The sequence below is a fragment of the Panulirus ornatus genome, chromosome 30, assembly GCF_036320965.1.
Source record: "Panulirus ornatus isolate Po-2019 chromosome 30, ASM3632096v1, whole genome shotgun sequence".
Taxonomy (NCBI): domain Eukaryota; kingdom Metazoa; phylum Arthropoda; class Malacostraca; order Decapoda; family Palinuridae; genus Panulirus; species Panulirus ornatus.
The window spans coordinates 15,986,877-16,007,732 of record NC_092253.1 but is presented as its reverse complement, the minus strand read 5'-3'; the positions used below and the strand labels follow the sequence as shown (position 1 = coordinate 16,007,732).

The 20,856-nt window shown below is 39.9% G+C and overlaps 1 protein-coding gene across 2 annotated transcripts in view; it reads right to left on the bottom strand.

Moving 5' to 3' along the window:
* The window catches only part of pasha (partner of drosha), a 458,101-nt gene that overhangs the window by 373,594 nt on the left and 63,651 nt on the right, over nt 1–20,856 (bottom strand). For both annotated transcript variants that reach the window (XM_071679815.1, XM_071679814.1), the window contains exon 2: nt 19,971–20,113. In XM_071679815.1, coding sequence (XP_071535916.1) covers nt 19,971–20,113 — 143 coding nt within the window. The remainder of the gene's footprint in view (nt 1–19,970; nt 20,114–20,856) is intronic.

Genomic DNA, 20,856 nt, shown 5'->3' with positions numbered 1-20,856 from the left:
GAAGCTGGTGACTGAGTTTGGAAAAGTGTGTGGAAGAAGAAAGTTAAGAGTAAATGTGAATAAGAGCAAGGTTATTAGGTACAGTAGGGTTGAGGGTCAAGTCAATTGGGAGGTGAGTTTGAATGGAGAAAAACTGGAGGAAGTGAAGTGTTTTAGATATCTGGGAGTGGATCTGGCAGCGGATGGAACCATGGAAGCGGAAGTGGATCATAGGGTGGGGGAGGGGGCGAAAATCCTGGGGGCCTTGAAGAATGTGTGGAAGTCGAGAACATTATCTCGGAAAGCAAAAATGGGTATGTTTGAAGGAATAGTGGTTCCAACAATGTTGTATGGTTGCGAGGCGTGGGCTATGGATAGAGTTGTGCGCAGGAGGATGGATGTGCTGGAAATGAGATGTTTGAGGACAATGTGTGGTGTGAGGTGGTTTGATCGAGTGAGTAACGTAAGGGTAAGAGAGATGTGTGGAAATAAAAAGAGCGTGGTTGAGAGAGCAGAAGAGGGTGTTTTGAAGTGGTTTGGGCACATGGAGAGGATGAGTGAGGAAAGATTGACCAAGAGGATATATGTGTCGGAGGTGGAGGGAACAAGGAGAAGAGGGAGACCAAATTGGAGGTGGAAAGATGGAGTGAAAAAGATTTTGTGTGATCGGGGCCTGAACATGCAGGAGGGTGAAAGGAGGGCAAGGAATAGAGTGAATTGGAGCGATGTGGTATACCGGGGTTGATGTGCTGTCAGTGGATTGAATCAGGGCATGTGAAGCGTCTGGGGTAAACCATGGAAAGCTGTGTAGGTATGTATATTTGCGTGTGTGGACGTATGTATATACATGTGTATGGGGGGGGGTTGGGCCATTTCTTTCGTGTGTTTCCTTGCGCTACCTCGCAAATGCGGGAGACAGCGACAAAGTATAAGAAAAAATATATAATAATCAAAGGAACTTACCAAGGCAGTAAAACATATTATCAAGTCAATAAAACAGGTACACCACTGATTTTCTTGCACTCTTTGTTCTAAAACCTTACCGGATTAACCATTTTGCTGGACCAACTGTGGTCATGTAATAATAATTCACCAACACACCTCTAACCCACTAATCATACATCTCCCATGTGTCTAAAGTATACCATGGACTGCTAGAAATTTAAATTAATCAAATATTAAATGTTTGAGCACCTGAAGGTGGTAAGTCTGTCCTTAGATTGTTTGAATCCTGTGGGGGTCTTCATCTTCTGTTGTTAGTTTTTCATAATTTTTCTATTCCTCATTTGCTTTTTGGAATCACTGTCTGCGTTGAATTTCAATATTTTCTCCCTTTGCTTCTTTATATCATAAACAGTTGATGAACCAATACTGTAGATGTCACACAGTTTATGCATCAAAACACCACGGTCCATTTTTTTTCAACAGTTCTACTTTATTTTGGATCAATATAGAACCATGGAAGCGGAAGTGGATCATAGGGTGGGGGAGGGGGTGAAAATTCTAGGAGCCTTGAAGAATGTGTGGAAGTCGAGAACATTATCTCGGTAAGCAAAAATGGGTATGTTTGAAGGAATAGTGGTTCCAACAATGTTGTATGGTTGCAAGGCGTGGGCTATGGATAGAGTTGTGCGCAGGAGGATGGATGTGCTGGAAATGAGATGTTTGAGGACAATGTGTGGTGTGAGGTGGTTTGATCGAGTAAGCAACGTAAGGGTAAGAGAGATGTGTGGAAATAAAAAGAGCATGGTTGAGAGAGCAGAAGAGGGTGTTTTGAAATGGTTTGGGCACATGGAGAGAATGAGTGAGGAAAGATTGACCAAGAGGATATATGTGTCGGAGGTGGAGGGAACGAGGAGAAGAGGGAGACCAAATTGGAGGTGGAAAGATGGAGTGAAAAAGATTTTGTGTGATCGGGGCCTGAACATGCAGGAGGGTGAAAGGAGGGCAAGAAATAGAGTGAATTGGAGCGATGTGGTATACCGGGGTTGACGTGCTGTCAGTGGATTGAATCAGGGCATGTGAAGCGTCTGGGGTAAACCATGGAAAGCTGTGTAGGTATGTATATTTGCGTGTGTGGACGTATGTATATACATGTGTATGGGGGTGGGTTGGGCCATTTCTTTCGTCTGTTTCCTTGCGCTACCTCGCAAACGCGGGAGACAGCAGAAAAAAAAAAAAAAAAAAAAAAAGGACTAGTGTTTGTTTGACACCATGACTGACACTCTAATATGTCTTAGAAGCCATAGCTACGGTTGAATTTAAGCAAAATAAGGTAAGATCTCACAGAATTGCAGTATCACCATCAACAAGTGCAGTGTAAAAAATGTAGATAAGCGTGCCCTACACACAATGACATCTGTGGCCATCCAGTGAACTAGTCTGGTGAACATGGAAGTTTCAAGTTCCTTTATGTAACTTTGTCCAAACTAAAGGAGGTGCTGAACCATCAGCTGCTGGAAATTCAGTGGTGTACCTGTATATTGAAAACAAGCTATGTAAACTTTATTTTTTCATGTCCTTCATTTATAAGGGGAATTTAGAAAACTGGATGCAGAGTGAAACAAAATAACTTAATCTTCTCTAATAAACATTAAATATATGTCATTCCCTTCTTGTAGAAAAATAATTTTAATTCATGTAGGGACAGGCATAGGGTCCTTGACTTTATACGTGGGGGTATGTAGGGACTTTTTGTGATTTTTTAAGGATATTTGGACAAAAAATGAATTTTCAGGTAGGCAACACTGACCTACATTCCAAGCCCATTCTCATTCATATACAGTCAAGCTAAAACAGGAACAAGGAGAGTGAGGGGAGGGTGAGGGGGTAGCTGGTGGGGGGGTTGGTCGGTGAGGGGGGAATCTGTAAAAGAGATCTGAGGGACAAGGTGCCCACTTTGACCACCATAAAGGTAGCAGCACAGGATGGCTGGGACCTTGGTGGTAAGGATCCTCAAGAATTGGCGGTAGCCTCACATGCGCAGTAACCTCACAGGCAGGAGAATTAGCAAAGAAAGGTCAAGTAGGATCATCTGAGGACAACTCAAGCAGTATACGTAGTGGGTTAGCACGGCCTCAGGTCAACTCTTAGGTAACTTTTAGGAACAAAACTGGTAGGGTCCAGTGCAAGGACGGTCAGATTAAGGTGGCGAACCTAAAACAGATGGAGACCCATCTCTTTCCTGCTGCTGCACTTGCAGACATTAACAGTGATAATACAAACAAGTATACCATGAGAAAGAAAAAAAAAAACAAATTCAGTCAAGAAATCAACTCCAAGGAAAATGAGCTTAATATACACAAATGCCCATAGCATCATTATGAAATGGGATGAACCTATATCTTATGCAGTTACTGAAAACTTGAATATCATTACCATATCAGAAATGTGGGTAAACTCTGAGAATAAACACTTAATCGCCTAGAGGCAATACCCAGATACAAACTATTTACGAAAGATTGCCTGTATAGGGTAGGTGGTGGAGTTTTGATCTATGCTGATAACAATCTAAGCGCTGTTAAGATAAGCACAGTAGACACACACACACTTATGACTCTTTATACTGAAATTTCTGACAATTTCAAAAGTAAACTACGTCTTGGCATTATTTACAGACCTCCTAAGCAAAGAGATGATGATAAGATGCTATACAATGAAACCAAAATTATGGTAAACAGTAAAGAGGTTATAAGAGTAGGAGACTTCAACAATGCAAACGCAAGCTAGAACACATTAGCAGGTGACTGAGAGGGAATGAGACCAATGGAACTGATTGAAGATGCTTTTCTAGAATAGTTGATTAAAAAACTAACTGTAAGTAAAAACATTCTTGATCTTGTCCTCACCAGTGACACAAACTTAACTGTTGCAAAGTAGGCAAGAGTTTGTCAAACAGTGATCACAGTTTGATTAGGTTAGAGGTAAATGTAGATTATGAAACATGTGACAACAAACTCTTGATCCTAGATTACAGGCGAGCAAATTTTGAAAACATTAAACATGAAATTCGCAGTACCAACTGGACAAAACTTCTTGATGTTTACACAGCAGAGGAAATGTGGAACGATTCTACAAACACACTACTTGAAATTGAAAATAATCATATTCCACAAATTACAATGAGAACTTGCAATATTTCAAAGCCATCATGGATAAATAGGAGAACAGGAAGGCTTATTTGCCAAAAGAAGAAAACATACACAAAATTCAAATCAACAGAAACCAATGAAAATCACCTGAAGTTAATCGAAATCCAAAGAGAGTATAAGAAGGTCAAAATGCAGAGTAAACAAGAGGAAGAAAAAAGAATTTCCTTGAAAGTTAAGAATAATCCTAAGGAATTCTTCAAATATTTAAGACAATGGAAGAGAGAAAAAGAAGGAATTGGACCATTATGAAACAAGTATGACGCACTAACAACTGACAAGGAAATGGCTACCATACTAAACTGTTCTTTTAACTCCATATTCACAATTGAAGAAACATCTCAAATACCACAACCAATGAAAATGTTTCAAGGATCTGATGAAGAAGGGTTGAAGGTTAGAGAAACAAAGAGCACTGAAGCACTTCAATAACTGGACCAATTAAATATTAACTTATCTAAAGGCTCAGATAACTTACCTACAATATTTTTAAAAGAGGGCAGGAGACAGCTGATGTACCCAATAAAGAAAAAATTTAACAAATCTCCATCAGATGGCTAGGTGCCAAATGACCAAAAACTAGCAAATGTTGCTCCTATATATATATATATATATATATATATATATATATATATATATATATATATATATATATATATATATATATACATCCCTGGAGATAGGGGAAAAAGAATATTTCCCACGTATTCCCTGCATGTCATATAAGGCGACTAAAGGGGGCGGAAGCTGGGGGCTAGAAACCCTTCCCTCCTTGTATCTTAACTTTGTAAACGGGGAAACAGAAGAAGGAGTCATGCATGGAGTGCTTGTCCTCCTTGAAGGCTCAGATTGGGGTGTCTAAATGTGTGTGGATGTAACCAAGATGAGAAAAAAGGAGAGATAGGTAATATGTTTGAGGAAAGGAACCTGGATGTTTTGGCTCTGAGTGAAATGAAGCTCAAGAATAAAGGGGAAGAGTGGTTTGGGAAGGTCTTGGGATTAAAGCCAGGGGTTGGTGAGAGGACAAGAGCAAAGGAAGGAGTGGCACTACTTCTGAAGCAGGAGTTGTGGGAGTATGTGACAGAGTGCAAGAAAGTAAACTCTAGATTGATATGGGTAAAACTGAAAGTGGATGGAGAGAGATAAGTGATTATTGGTGCCTATGCACCTGGTCATGAGAAGAAAGATCATGAGAGGCAAGTGTTTTGGGAGCAGTTGAGTGAGTGGGTTAGCAGCTTTGATGCAGAAGATCGGGTCATAGTGATGGGTGATTTGAATGCAAAGGTGAGTAATGTGGCAGTGAAGGGTATAATTGGTGTACATGGGGTGTTCAGTGTTGTAAATGGAAATGGTGAAGAGCTTGTAGATTTGTGCTGAAAAAGGACTGGTGATTGGGAATGCCTGGTTTAAAAAGAGAGATATACATAAGTGTACACATGTAAGTAGGAGTGATGGCTAGAGATGGTTATTGGATTACGTTTTAATTGATAGGTGTGTGAAAGAGAGACATTTCCATTTTAATGTGCTGACAGGGGCAGCTGGATGGATGTCTGATCATTATCTTGTGGAGGAGAAGGTGAAGGTTTGTAGAGGTTTTCAGAAAAGAAGAGAGAATGTTGGGGTGAAGAGAAGTGTGAGAGTAAGTGAGCTTGGAAAGGAGACTTGTGTGAGGAAGTACCAGGAGAGATTGAATGCACAATGGAAAAAGGTGAGAGCAAATGACATAAGGGAAGTGAGGGAAGAATGGAGGTATTTAGGGAAGCAATGATGGCTTGTGCAAAAGATGCTTGTGGCATGAGAAAGATGGGAGGTGGGCAGATTAGAAAGGGTAGTGAGTGGTGGGATGAAGTAAAATTGTTAGTGAAAGAGAACAGAGAGGCATTTGGAAAATTTTTGCAAGGAAACAGAGCAAGTGACTGGGAAATGTATAAAAGAAAGAGGCAAAAGGCCAAGGGAAAGGTACAAGAGGTGAAAAAGAGGATATGAGAGTTGAGGTGAGAGAGTATCTGATTCCAATGAGAAACTGCAGAAGATGGTGACTGAGTTTGGTAAAGTGTGTGAAAGAAGAAAGCTTAGAGTAAATGTGAATAAGAGAAAGGTTATTAGGTTAAGTTGGGTTGAGGGACAAGTTAATTGGGAGGTAAGTTAAATAAAGAAAAACTGGAGGAAGTGAAGTGTTTTAGATATCTGGGAGTGGATTTAGCAGTGGATGGAACCATGGAAGCGGAAGTGACCCACAGGGTGGGGGAGGGGATGAAGGTTCTGAGAGCGTTGAAGAATGTGTGGAAGGTGAGAATGTTATCTTGGAGAGCAAAAATGGGTGTTTGAAGGAATAGTGGTTCCAACAATGTTATATGGTTGCGATGCATGGGCTATAGATAGGGTTGTGCGGAGAGGGTAGATGTGTTGGAAATGAAATGTTTGAGGACAATATGTGGTGTTTGATCGAGTAAGGAATGAAAGAGTTATAAAAAGAGTATGGTTGAGAGAGCAGAAGAGGGTGTGTTGAAATGGTTTGGTCACATGGAGAGGATGAGTGAGGAAAGATTGAGAAAGAGGATATATGTGTCAGAGGTAGAGGAGAAGCTGGAGAACAAATTGGAGATGGAAGGATGGAGTGAAAAAGATTTTGAGCAATCAGGGCCTGAACATACAGGATAGTGAAAGGTGTGCAAAGAATAACGTGAATTGGAACGATGTGGTATATCAGGGTCACTGTGCTGTCGATAGACTGAAGCAGGGCATGTGAAGCATCTGGGATAAACCATGGAAAGGTCTGTGGGTCCTGGATGTGGAAAGGGATATGTGGTTTCGGTCCATTACACATGAAGCGTCTGGGGTAAACCAATGAAAGTTTTTGGGGCCTGGATGTGGAAAGGGATATGTGGTTTCGGTCCATTACACATGAAGCGTCTGGGGTAAACCAATGAAAGTTTTTGGGGCCTGGATGTGGAAAGGGATATGTGGTTTCGGTCCATTACACATGAAGCGTCTGGGGTAAACCAATGAAAGTTTTTGGGGCCTGGATGTGGAAAGGGAGATGTGGTTTCGGTGCATTACACATGACAGCTGGAGACTGAGTGTGAAGAATGTGGCCTTTGTTGTCTTTTCCTAACGCTACCTCCTATGTGTTTGGGGGTAGGGGTTGCCATTTTATGTGTGGTGGGGTGGCAATGGGATTGGATGGAGGCAGCAAGTATGGATATGTACATGTGTTTATATGTACATGTCTTGTATGTATATGCATGTATATGTTGAAATGTAAGGTATGTATATGTGCATGTGTGGGTGTTTATGTATTCACCTGTGTACGTGGGTGGGTAGGGCCATTCTTTCTTGTTTTCTTGTGCTACCTTGCTAACATGGGAGACAGCAACAAAGTATAACTAATTATATATATATACATAAAAGGAGAGCAAAAATGGGTATGTTTGAAGGAATAGTGGTTTCAACAATGTTATATGGTTGCGAAGCATGGGCTATATATATGGTTGTGTGGAGGAGGGTGGATGTGTTGGATAAGGAAATGTTTGAGGACAATATGTGGTGTTTGATCGAGTAAGTAATGAAGGGGAAAAGAGATGTGTGGTAAAAAACAGAGTATGGTTGAGAGAGCAGAAGAGGGTGTATTGAAATGGTATGGTCACATAGAGAATGAGTGAGGAAAGATTGAGAAAGAGGATATATGTGTCAGAGGTAGAGGAGAAGCTGGAGAACAAATTGGAGATGGAAGGATGGAGTGAAAAAGATTTTGAGCAATCAGGGCCTGAACATACAGGATAGTGAAAGGTGTGCAAAGAATAACGTGAATTGGAACGATGTGGTATATCAGGGTCACTGTGCTGTCGATAGACTGAAGCAGGGCATGTGAAGCATCTGGGATAAACCATGGAAAGGTCTGTGGGTCCTGGATGTGGAAAGGGAGCTGCGGTTTCAGTGCATTACACATGACAGCTGGAGACTGAGTGTGAAGAATGTGGCCTTTGTTGTCTTTTCCTAACGCTACCTCCTATGTGTTTGGGGGTAGGGGTTGCCATTTTATGTGTGGTGGGGTGGCAATGGGATTGGATGGAGGCAGCAAGTATGGATATGTACATGTGTTTATATGTACATGTCTTGTATGTATATGCATGTATATGTTGAAATGTAAGGTATGTATATGTGCATGTGTGGGTGTTTATGTATTCACCTGTGTACGTGGGTGGGTAGGGCCATTCTTTCTTGTTTTCTTGTGCTACCTTGCTAACATGGGAGACAGCAACAAAGTATAACTAATTATATATATATACATAAAAGGAGAGCAAAAATGGGTGTTTGAAGGAATAGTGGTTCCAACAATGTTATATGGTTGCGATGCATGGGCTATAGATAGGGTTGTGCGGAGAGGGTAGATGTGTTGGAAATGAAATGTTTGAGGACAATATGTGGTGTTTGATCGAGTAAGGAATGAAAGAGTTATAAAAAGAGTATGGTTGAGAGAGCAGAAGAGGGTGTGTTGAAATGGTTTGGTCACATGGAGAGGATGAGTGAGGAAAGACTGACAAAGAGGATATATGTGTGTGAGAGGTGAAGGGAACGAGGAGAAATGGAAGACCAATTTGTAGGTGGAGGATGGAGTGAAAAAGACTTTGAACGATCAGGGCCTGATCATACAGGAGGGTGAAAGGCATGCAAGGAATAGAGTGAGCTGGAATGATGTGGTATACCAGGGTCGACATGCTGTCAATGGATTATACCAGGGTATGTGAAGCATCTAAGGTAAACCAATGAAAGTTTTTGGGGCCTGGATGTGGAAAGGGATATGTGGTTTCGGTCCATTACACATGAAGCATCTGGGGTAAACCAATGAAAGTTTTTTTGGGCCTGGATGTGGAAAGGGAGATGTGGTTTCGGTGCATTACACATGACAGCTGGAGACTGAGTGTGAAGAATGTGGCCTTTGTTGTCTTTTCCTAACGCTACCTCCTATGTGTTTGGGGGTAGGGGGTTGCCATTTTATGTGTGGTGGGGTGGCAATGGGATTGGATGGAGGCAGCAAGTATGGATATGTACATGTGTATATATGTATATGTCTGTGTATGTATATGTATGTATATGTTGAAATGTAAGGTATGTATATGTGCATGTGTGGGTGTTTATGTATTCACCTGTGTACGTGGGTGGGTAGGGCCATTCTTTCTTGTTTTCTTGTGCTACCTTGCTAACATGGGAGACAGCAACAAAGTATAACTAATTATATATATATATACATAAAAGGAGAGCAAAAATGGGTATGTTTGAAGGAATAGTGGTTTCAACAATGTTATATGGTTGCGAAGCATGGGCTATATATATGGTTGTGTGGAGGAGGGTGGATGTGTTGGATAAGGAAATGTTTGAGGACAATATGTGGTGTGAGGTGGTTTGATCGAGTAAGTAATGAAGGGGAAAAGAGATGTGTGGTAAAAAACAGAGTATGGTTGAGAGAGCAGAAGAGGGTGTATTGAAATGGTATGGTCACATAGAGAATGAGTGAGGAAAGATTGAGAAAGAGGATATATGTGTCAGAGGTAGAGGAGAAGCGGGAGAACAAATTGGAGATGGAAGGATGGAGTGAAAAAGATTTTGAGCAATCAGGGCCTGAACATACAGGATGGTGAAAGGTGTGCAAAGAATAACGTGAATTGGAACGATGTGGTATATCAGGGTCACTGTGCTGTCGATAGACTGAAGCAGGGCATGTGAAGCATCTGGGATAAACCATGGAAAGGTCTGTGGGTCCTGGATGTGGAAAGGGAGCTGCGGTTTCAGTGCATTACACATGACAGCTCGAGAATGAATGTGAACGAATGCGGCCCTTTTGTCTTTTCCTAGCGGAATGCCATTTCATGTGTGGCAGGGTGGTGACGGAAATGAATGAAGTCGGCAAGTATGAATATGTACATGTGTTTATATGTACATGTCTTGTATGTATATGCATGTATATGTTGAAATGCGTAGGTATGTATATGTGTGTGTGTGGGCATTTATATACATACATGTGTATGTGGGTGGGTTGGGCCATTCTTCGTCTGTTTCCTTACACTACCTCACTAATGTGGAGACGGCAATTAAGTATAATGAATAAAAGAAATAAATAAAAGGAGACAAAAAGTGTGCCTTTAGCTACCACCCAATTAGCCTTACATCAGTGTTAGGGAAAGCAATGGAAAAAATAGAACAAGATATAATTGTCTAGTTTCTAAAAGAATACAAAATCATATTGGACACCCAACACAGTCTTTGCAATAGAGGATCCTGCCTGATGAATTTCCTGGAATTCTTTAATGTTATATATCAGAATTGGGGTGAAAAAGTACCATCTGATGTGGTATATTTAGATTTCCAAAAGGCTTTTGATAAAGTACTTCACAAGAGACTTTTACATAAGCTCAAAGCACATGGAATCGGTGAAGAACTCTATACATGAATCAAAGACAAGCTTATTGGAAGAAAGCAACATGTAGTGGCAAAGCCTCAGACAGGCTAGATGTAGCATGTGGTGTGCCACAAGGGTCAGTCATAGGCTCAATTCTTTTCATAATATACATTAATGACCTAGAACTCGGTCTCATATCTAAGATCTCCAAATCTGCTGATGATACTAAACTAGGAGATAGGGTTGTAAACAAGTAAGACTGTAAAATGATTCAAAGAGATCTTAACTTACTAGCATAGTGGCCAGATAGATGTCAAATTAAGTTTAATGTAGACAATTCAAAGTTATGCACCTTGTAAACAATAATATATGTTACAACTATAAACTATTCAGAAACACTCAAACAAAAGTAAAGGAAAAAAAGGACCCTGGAGTTGTCATTAGCAGTGATCTGAAGTACACAAGTACACTCAAACAGCATCAAGCAGCAAGTCAAAAAAAGACAACAAAATGTTGGGTTTCATAACGAGGAACATAGATTAAATGCCACCAGAGACAATGCTCACACTTTATAATTCTCCAATAAGACCACACCTTGAACATGCAGTCCAGTTTTGGTCCCCAAACCATAAAAAAGATGAGGAAAAATTAGAGCATGCACAAAGAAGTACAACAAAATTGACACCATACCTTAAAAATCTGGCATATGAAGAGAAGCTAAAACAATTGGATCTCTTCTCCCTTAAAGATCACAGACTTTACAGCAACTTAATCCAAGTGTTCATAATTCTGAACAAGTTCGATAAAGTAAATCACAAACATTTTTTGAAACACAAGAAAATAGGTTACCGAGACAAATGGAATAAAACTCAAAGCTAAAAGAGGTAGCAGATTTGGGCAAAAGCTTCTTTTCCTAGGTGTGTTGTGCACTGGAATAAGTTACTGTCAGACATAGTGATTGCTAAGACTATAAATACCTTCAAATGTTGTTTAACAAACATTTTATAAAATCAGATATAATCTGAGAAAAACACCAGAAATAAACTGTATGAAAGACAGCAGCAATGGGGACAATAGAAGGCTTCTTTGCAGCAGCAGGTAGTTGGTGATAGCTTAAAAAAAATGCTGAGTGGAATTACATTTTCTTGTCATTAAACTTTTTTTTACCATACAACCTCCTGCTGTCTGTATTTCTCATAAAAATTTTGCTTCTGTTCCTCTCTAGTCTTTTGACTCCCTTCATGATCCTTGAAAAGCTCCTTCAGTTTTCTTAACTCCAGCTCTAGGTTGTTACTAACTGATCTAACTCAAGAAGTCTTAACATCTGGGCTTGCTCCTGAACAAGTACCCATTATATCCCCAAACATTTGGTCTTTAGTGTTTTCATATTTAGTCTCTCCTTTGCTTTCATATGTAGCCTTCTCTTTGCAGATCTGGTTTGGAATGACTGGGTTTTGTACATTCCTATAACTGAGTCCAAACTAGCAATTCCTGAAGTAAATTATCCATGAAACATACGAGAATTAGATATTCAACAAAGTGCTGCATTTCACTTGCATTAAAAATCAAATTTCCACCCCCTTTGGCAAGAAGTATGGCCATCTCTGATGGCCCAATATTATATAATCTATAATACTTAGTAGTTACTGTATAATCAGGGTACTGACATGTGGTCATATTTATCTATACTTAATACACACTACACAATATGAGTCAATAGGCCAGTGAAAGTATGGCTTCAATAGATTAAGGAAGAAAGTGAGAGACATGCTTGCATGTAAAAAATACGAAATAAGCTTTAAACAGCACTATGTGCAGTAGCCAGCAGTAATATTCAAGGATGCTCTCAAGGAAACTGTAATAATCTTCAAGTATGCTTTTCTGTGGCAACTAGCTCACATGACTATGTCAACAATCACACTATTCATGGGTCACAATCAATAATCATAACCTTGAAGGATCACTGTTCACATTACAGTTGACTAGTCTATACTTGGGCATTGATAATTAAGCCTCAAACTCTGTCACTGAGAAAGACTTGACCACTGATGCTGAGGGTAACTTGACCTCTGGTGCTGAGTTGGGGGAAACAACCTCAAGATGAAAAGTGGTGATATGACCTTGGGGTTAAGTGTGTTAACATGACCTTAAGCTTAAAAGTATAAATTCAACCTCAGACAGTACCTAAGATTCGACTCATATGCTGCTATTGAAGTTACATGCAACAACCGATGCTGAGGGAAATTCAACCTCAGGGTTAAGAGTTTTGACGACCTTAGGATGGAAAGTGTTTAGGGTATGCTCAAGCACTGGTGTTGAAGGCAGGCTCACCAACTGGCATTGAAGGCAGACTTGACCACTAGTGTTAAAGTCTGAGCAATCTTGTGGAATAAGAAGCATTGCATGTGATGACTCGTGAAAAGCTGCATGTTGGACATTGAGCACAACTGTGGATTGGACTCAGGAACCTCAACAGATATGGAGGATTGCAGGAAGAGGTCTTCAGGTAAAAAGAAGTACAAAAGAAGATCTACAAGCACTGTTAAACCCTGTTGACAATTCAACTATTTTATGGAGCCTCATGAAGAGAGATGGAAACCAGGCTAGAGGAGGCAAAAAATATGCATCTTTGTAGTTATCATCTCCAAAGGTGGCTCCATCATAAGTATTCAGACTGTACCTCATTGTATACTGATCACAGTCATACAACCAATAAATGTGAAGTCAGTTTAATATCCCCAGTGTGACACTAACCATGTTGTAAAAAAAACACAAACAAAATGGGATATAGTAGAATCTTATCAGCTCCAGTGATAAATATGATTAGCTTGTGCCACATGGCTGGTCAGCCATGCACAAGGGTTTTGTCTTTACAGTATACACATGATTGCCTGCCTATTTAAGTAGTATGAGAAAATAAAGAGATATTCTCACCTAGAAAAAATATTAAAAATCTTCTCAACATTTGTGGTGCATGGCTACTACTCAAAGAATCTGCAGGCAAGTATTGAGTATAGAAATTGGGCTAAAACAGCCATGTCTAAATGTTGAGCATATGAATGCTGTATATGACATGTAATTGTGTTATGCATATCAAGGTTGCATTGTAATAAAAGATGTGACTCAGAAAGTCTGAGTAACAATTTTCACAGACATCCGTGGGAGAATTAGCTTCATTTCAAACAAAAGATATGGATGGGTGAACTGTGCATTCTTGAACTGCCTCCAAACAACTGAAACTATACTACATAGGAGGAGGAAAAAGAAGCTGACTCTTCAGGAAGGTACAAGGGGAACACTCCTTCACAGAGAAAGTTAGCTTACTGGAAAGAAATAAAGGATGTATGTCCAACAGTGGCATGCTACAAGGTTTGGTCTTAGAACCACTGCTCTTCTTTGGTCTATGGAAATTACTTGCCAGAAGGACATGATTCATACTTGCATATGTTTTTCGATGATGCCAAGGTAAAGAGAGATATAAAATTCGAATGATAAGGTTTGCAACACCTTACAAGGAGACCTAGAGAAGCCCCAGAACTGGGCTGATACATGGGTGATGAAATTCAGTCCAAGTAAATACAAAGTAATGTGGATGGGACACAGTGATAAAAGGCCTTAACATCATATGCAACCTAACCATGCAAAAAGACTGCATGTGAAAGGAACTGGGAATTGATAATATATCTAACCTGGCAAAAGAGCACCACCACCTTTGTTGGATAGCAAATATTCCAATTCCAACTGAGTACATGGATAAAAATATGTTCAAGAAACTAATATCTCTGTACACTAAACCCAAATTAGAACATACACCTCATATTTGGTCAACATACTTTAGGAAGCATAAAGAACTGAAATTGAAAGATGTAAAAAGGGAATAAAAAGAAACATAAAGAGCTGGATGTGAAAAGGGAGCTGTGGTTTCGGTGCATTATATATGACAGCTAGAGACTGAGTGTGAATGAATATGGCCTTTGTTGTCTTTTCCTAGCACTACCTTGCTCACATGCAGGGGGAGGGGGTTTTCATTTCATGTGTGGCAGGGTGGCAACGGGAATGAATAAGGGCAGACAGCATGAATTATGTACATATATACCTCGCAAACACGGGAGACAGCGACAAAGCAAAATAAATAAAAATAAAATAAATGTCTGCGTGTATATATATGTATACATTGAGATGTATAGGTATGTATATGTGCATGTGTGGACATGCATGTATATACATGTGTATTTGGGTGGATTGGGCCATTCTTTCATCTCTTCCCTTGCACTACCTCGCTAATGCGGGAGACAGCTACAAAGTATGATATAAATAAAGAACTGAAATTGAAAGATCTGAGGAGGGAATGAAAAGTGTTCCTAAAATAAAAGATCCAAGATAAAGGAAGAAATTATAGTCTATCTATCTATCTATCTATATCTCTGACACCTGTTCCTTCTGGGAACTCCCATCAAGGGGTGGCCAAAGCAAAAGAGTCTCCACTTATCCCTGTCCTTACATGCCTCCCTCATATACATCATTCCATGCATTCTTAATCTGTTTCTCTCCCTCCACTATTTTTCCACCCTATCTGCCAATGTCACAGGTGGTCTTCCACTCACACCAACCCCTTCAATTGTGCTATCAAACACTCTCACTATAAACTCCCCAGTTTTGCATTCTTTCCACATGCCCAAACCCCCTTAAACTATTACATTTCACCCATTCTACCACTCTACAATTCATTCCCTTTGCATTCATTACCATACCACATCTCTCATACACCCTTCCATTTCTTTCTTCATACCATCTAGTCAAACCACATGCTCTCATGCCCTGGTTCAATCCATTGACAGCATGTCCACCCATCCACCCCGGTATACCACATCATTCCAATTCACTCTATTGCTTGCACATCTTTCACCCTCTTGTATGTTCAGGCCCCGATCGCTCAAAATCTTTTTCACTCCATCCTTCCACCTCTAATTTGGTCTCCCACTTCTCCTTCTTCCCTCCACCTCTGACACATGTATCCTCTATGGCAATCTTTCCTCACTCATTCTCTCTATGTGACCAAACCATATCATACACCCTCTTCTGCTCTCTCAGCCACACTCTTTTTATTACAACACATCTCTCTTACCCTTCCATTACTTACTCAAACAAACTACATCACACCGCATATTGTCCTTAAACATTTCATTTCCAACACATCCACCCTCCTCCACACAACCCTATCTATAGCCCATACCTTGCAGCCATATAACACTGTTGGAACAACTATTCCTTCAAACATAACCATTTTTGCTCTCCAAGATAATGTTCTTGTCTTCCACACATTCGTCAACACTTCCTGAACCTTCACTCCCTCTCCCACCCTGTGACTCACTTCCACTTCCATGGTTCCATCCACTGCCAAATCCACTCCCAGCTATCTAAAACACTCCACTTACTCCAATTTTTCTCCACGCAGACTTACCTCCCAATTAACTTGTCCCTCAACCCTACTGAATCTAATAACCTTGCTCTTATTCACATTTACTTGCAGCTTTCTTATTTCACACACTTTACCAAACTCAGTCACCAACTTCTGCAGTTTCTCACATGAATCAGCCACCAGTGCTGTATCATCAGCGAACAGCAACTGACTCACTTCCCAAGTCCTCTCATCCACAACAGACTGCATACTTGCCTATCCTTCCAAAACTCTTGCATTCACCTCCCTAACAACCACATCCATAAACAAATCAAACAACCATAGAGACATCGTGCACCCCTGCCGCAAACCGACATTCACTGAGAACCAATCACTTTCCTCTCTTCTGACTCATACACATGCCTTACATCCTTGGTAAAAACTTTTCACTGCTTCTAACAACTTACCTCCCACACCATATACTCTTAAAATCTTCTACAAAGCATCTCTATCCACCTTATCATTTGCCTTCTCCAGATCCATAAATGCTACATACAAATCCATCTGTTTTTCTAAGTATGTCTCACATACATTCTTCAAAGCAAACACCTGATCCACACATCCTCTACCACTTCTGAAACCACACTGTTCTTCCCCAGTCTGATGCTTTGTACATGCCTTTACCCTCTCAATCAATACCCTTCCATATAATTTCCCAGGAATACTCAACAAACCTATGCCTCTGTAATTTGAACACTCACCTTTATCCCCTTCACCTTTGTGCAATGGAACTATGCATGCATTCCACCAATCCTCAGGCACCTCACCATGATCCACACATGCATTGAATATCCGTACCAACCAATCAACAACATATTCACCCCCTTTTTTCAATAAATTCCACAGCAATTCCATCCAAACCTGCTACCTTGCCAGCTTTCATCTTCTGCAAAGCTTTCACTACCTCTTCTCAGTTTACCAAACCACTCTCCCTGACCCTCTCACTTCACATACCACCCCAACCAACACTTTTACCTCTCCATTCTTCCTTATACTATATCTCCACTTCTCCCTTATCCTCATCCCAAAAAGAACCACAAAATGGTCCAAGTCTCCTAAGAATCCAGCACAGCCCTTCTCAATCTTTCAGCCACTACCACATAGTCAGTCAAAGCATTTTGCTATTCTCTACCATCATTCCTCATCTATGTATATCTGTGGATCATCTTGTGCAAAAAAAGGGTTCCTAAGGAATAAACCCCTCTCAGCAAAAATATCTACAAGGCAGCTTCCAATCTCATTTACTCCAGTTACTCACCAATTCCATCACATCCTACTTCTGCATTCATATCACCCAATACAACCAAGTTTTTCTCATTCTCAAAACCATTTATACAGTCATTCAAATTTCTCCAGAAAAGCTTCATTTCATCCTTACAGTCTTCATATTCACAGATGCATATACACATACCCATGCATATTCCAAAATCCCAGTCTCTCCTTTCACCCATATTATGTATACTTAGTCCATTCCATTCATGCTCTGTAACACCCTCCCATATTCTTGGTGATAGTAGAATTGCACATCCTTCTTTTTTCTCTTCCCCAATAATTTTCACTCATGTCTGACCATACCACACCTCCTTCCATGCCCTCCCATAACTTGCATTCATCATTACCATTTTCACTCCACACACCCTGCCTGAGGATATGGGTTTTCCCAGTCCCGAGCACATCCATGATTTAACTTTTAAATCTCTCCACAATCTCCCTCCTTTCTTCTCCCCAGTTATCCCATTCACATCCAGCATCATCACCCTCAATCACGCATTCATTTTATCTCTCAGCATAACTGGTAAACTCCAGTGCTGCTACTTAAACTCTTATGCCTTACCCTTGACAGGTCACTCCAGCAGTGTTTCCTGAGGCAGAGAGACTCCAAGACAGTCAAAACTAAAAGTAATAGTACACCTCAGAAGTTCGTCCAACTCTATCACTATTGCCCTGATGTAATTGGGTAATGGTCCCCCTTCAGTTCCAACCTTAAGGGATGTACTAACAGGGTCACCATAAGAAGGCAAGGTGAGACTTGACTATTTCAGTAAGACTAAAGTACCCATCGAGGTGAAGAAACTCAATACTTTTCCCAATTCTGAGCTTCTTTACTTCCCACAGTAGCAGCACCTCCTACCTCATTGGTTACCATACTGCAACAGTGTCAGCAAAAAGTCTTTTCCACTACTCATATTTTCAAAGGTGATACATGACCAAAGTTTATTGTGGATACAAGCATATAATACTCTCAGGGTGAAATCATGAAACATCTGGCCACTAAGACTAATGCTTCTAACAGTGTGAGCACCAGCAAGCCACCTCAGTGTACCTCAGGCTATCTTGAGGGAAAGGTAATCTTCCTTTATGCTTTAACTCTTTTAAAGTTGCCACTTCATTCTGAGAATTTCACCTCTGGGCACTGTATTAATTATGTACAAGTTGGTAAGCTCTTACATTTCTTAGGAAGAGAAAGCCTGAATTCTCACTGGAAGCAAAAAAATATGGGCACAGGTGAGATTCATAGGTGCACTAGGCATTCAGAGCACACATTCGGGTAGCTGCTTCCTGCAACACCTCATCAGTGCATCACCTCATTCAGAAGATCAAGACACTATGGACCCAAAACATAGTCCCAGAATACTTCAGGAAACTTGCCAATTCTATGCCCAGATGTCTGCAGATGGTAATCAAGGCCAAAGGAGAGATGACAAAGTAATAACACTTAAGTGTGACATAGCCTTTGAAAATGTATGGGGAGGCGGACAAGGTTTTTTTTGTGGACACTGCAGACCATAAATCCGTCCATCACGGAAATGAGCATAATAAGCATAAACTTGATCACAACCTTCAGATTTCTAAACAAATTTGACAATGACAAGAGTGAACAGTTCTTCAAAAGATGCAAAAACTGCAACCAAAAAGCACAAGAAACTAGGCATGAAACTTGTTATTGTTAGAGAAGATCTTAAGAGTCACACTATTTTAGCATTAAATTAGTGAAAAAATGGAAAAGCTTAGTGAAGAATTCTAAATGCTGATTGGTATACAAATCTTGAGAAGGAGTGTGACAGCAGAAAGCTTTAAAGACCTGAGGATCTATAAGTGTGAAATTCCCTATACATACCATAGAAGCAGAGAATTACACTCATTTACTTAATTTTGTAAATATCCATATTTTCTCAGATGCTACATTTCAAGTTCTTATTCTGAGACAGAATACTGTCACAGAAGTAAAATTAACCCCAACTGTTATCCAAAGGTTCATCTTGATAAAAAGTAAACAAAACTCTCACAACAAGTCTTGAACCATGCCTGCATAACATTTTGACTGATCTTGTATGAAAATGGAGGAGTACACAACACAGAGTGATAAAACTGGGAATAAGGTGTCTTCAAAAGGCTCATACAATGATGGTTAACTCTAAAACTACTATGGCCATGGCGAGGCTCATCTAACTATACTGTTTAATAAGTCAAATGTTTAAGGGAATACAAACTCTCCCTATTACTTCTTTTAACATAAAAACTGCTTAAAAGCAGTTGTGTTATCCTAATACTGGATTCCCTATCACACTAAAATAAAGAAAAAACTGCTTTAACCAACACTGCTGGCTTATCTACCAGTACCCTACTCTAACCTAAAACTACCTCAAACATGAGTTGTGCTGTGGTCATTCCTAAAAACCCATCTAAGTACCAAGGTGAATCAGCAGTGTTGATTTATCCTAAAAATCATCTACTCAGTAATGCTTCTACATTATACTATCACAAACAAAACCTTTGACAAGAACATCTGCACTGACAAACTGCAGACTCATGTGACACTAGCTAACTCATAGATAAGATGCCCTAATGCTACCTTAACTTGCTATGGTATTTCCTTGTCACACAGTGTTTATAACAATGACTTACCTGCCATTACCCTGGCCTAAAATGTGTTGACAAACTACTCTTTCTGGCTCTGCCAAAACATGCTTGAAAACTAATGACTTACCCTAACACTAGCTTGACCGAGAAAGTATGGTTTGGCCATTGTACAAACTCTTGATTGCTTGTGAAGGTAAACAGGCATGCCACTGTTGTGGGTCACTTGCACCCATCCCTCAGGCAAGACCTCGAAATGATTGTTTCCTTTCTCTGAAAGTTGACACTCATATATAATGAACTTTGGAAGTAATACACACATAATACAGTATATGAATAATACATCAATTAACTGATAAAAGCATGTATTCAGAAGAATACAGAAATATTTACCTAACACGGTGTTCTATGGAATATTTGTGCTGCCTGCAGCTCAGAATAGATGTTGGAATGAAATAAGAAGTTAAATATATTGTTTGGAAAATATCAAAAACATCTGTATTACCCCTCTCTTTGGCAGACAACACAGGTCACATTGTAGAGAACCTCATATCTCCCTATCATGACAGAATCTCTTGCTTGACACAGCTAAAAAAGTACATAACTCACTCTCTTTTTCCACAACATTATGAGATTATTTTGTGTCTATGCATCTTGCAAAATGGTGTATCTACTTCCCTAAATAAATGAATCTATGAAATTATTTGCATTCCTTCCAGTAGCTGAAAATTAAACTCTAAAAGATGCAACTTCCATCATTAGGCAGGAGAGGGGTAAGATCTACTCAACATGCCACAACATGAGAGAGTAAAGTTCCATGAAAAAAGGACATTTCATGTAGTTTTCAGTCATGTTAAACTGTAATATGTAGCACAGTATATTAGTCAAGGTATTCCATTCAAACACTTAACTGTTTAAAATAATTGCTATACTCCGGGTAAACTTCTGCTAGCTACAGCAAATGGTTATGCTCCCCCTCTTGTAAATGGAACTGAGGTGAGCCATTTAGAAAAACA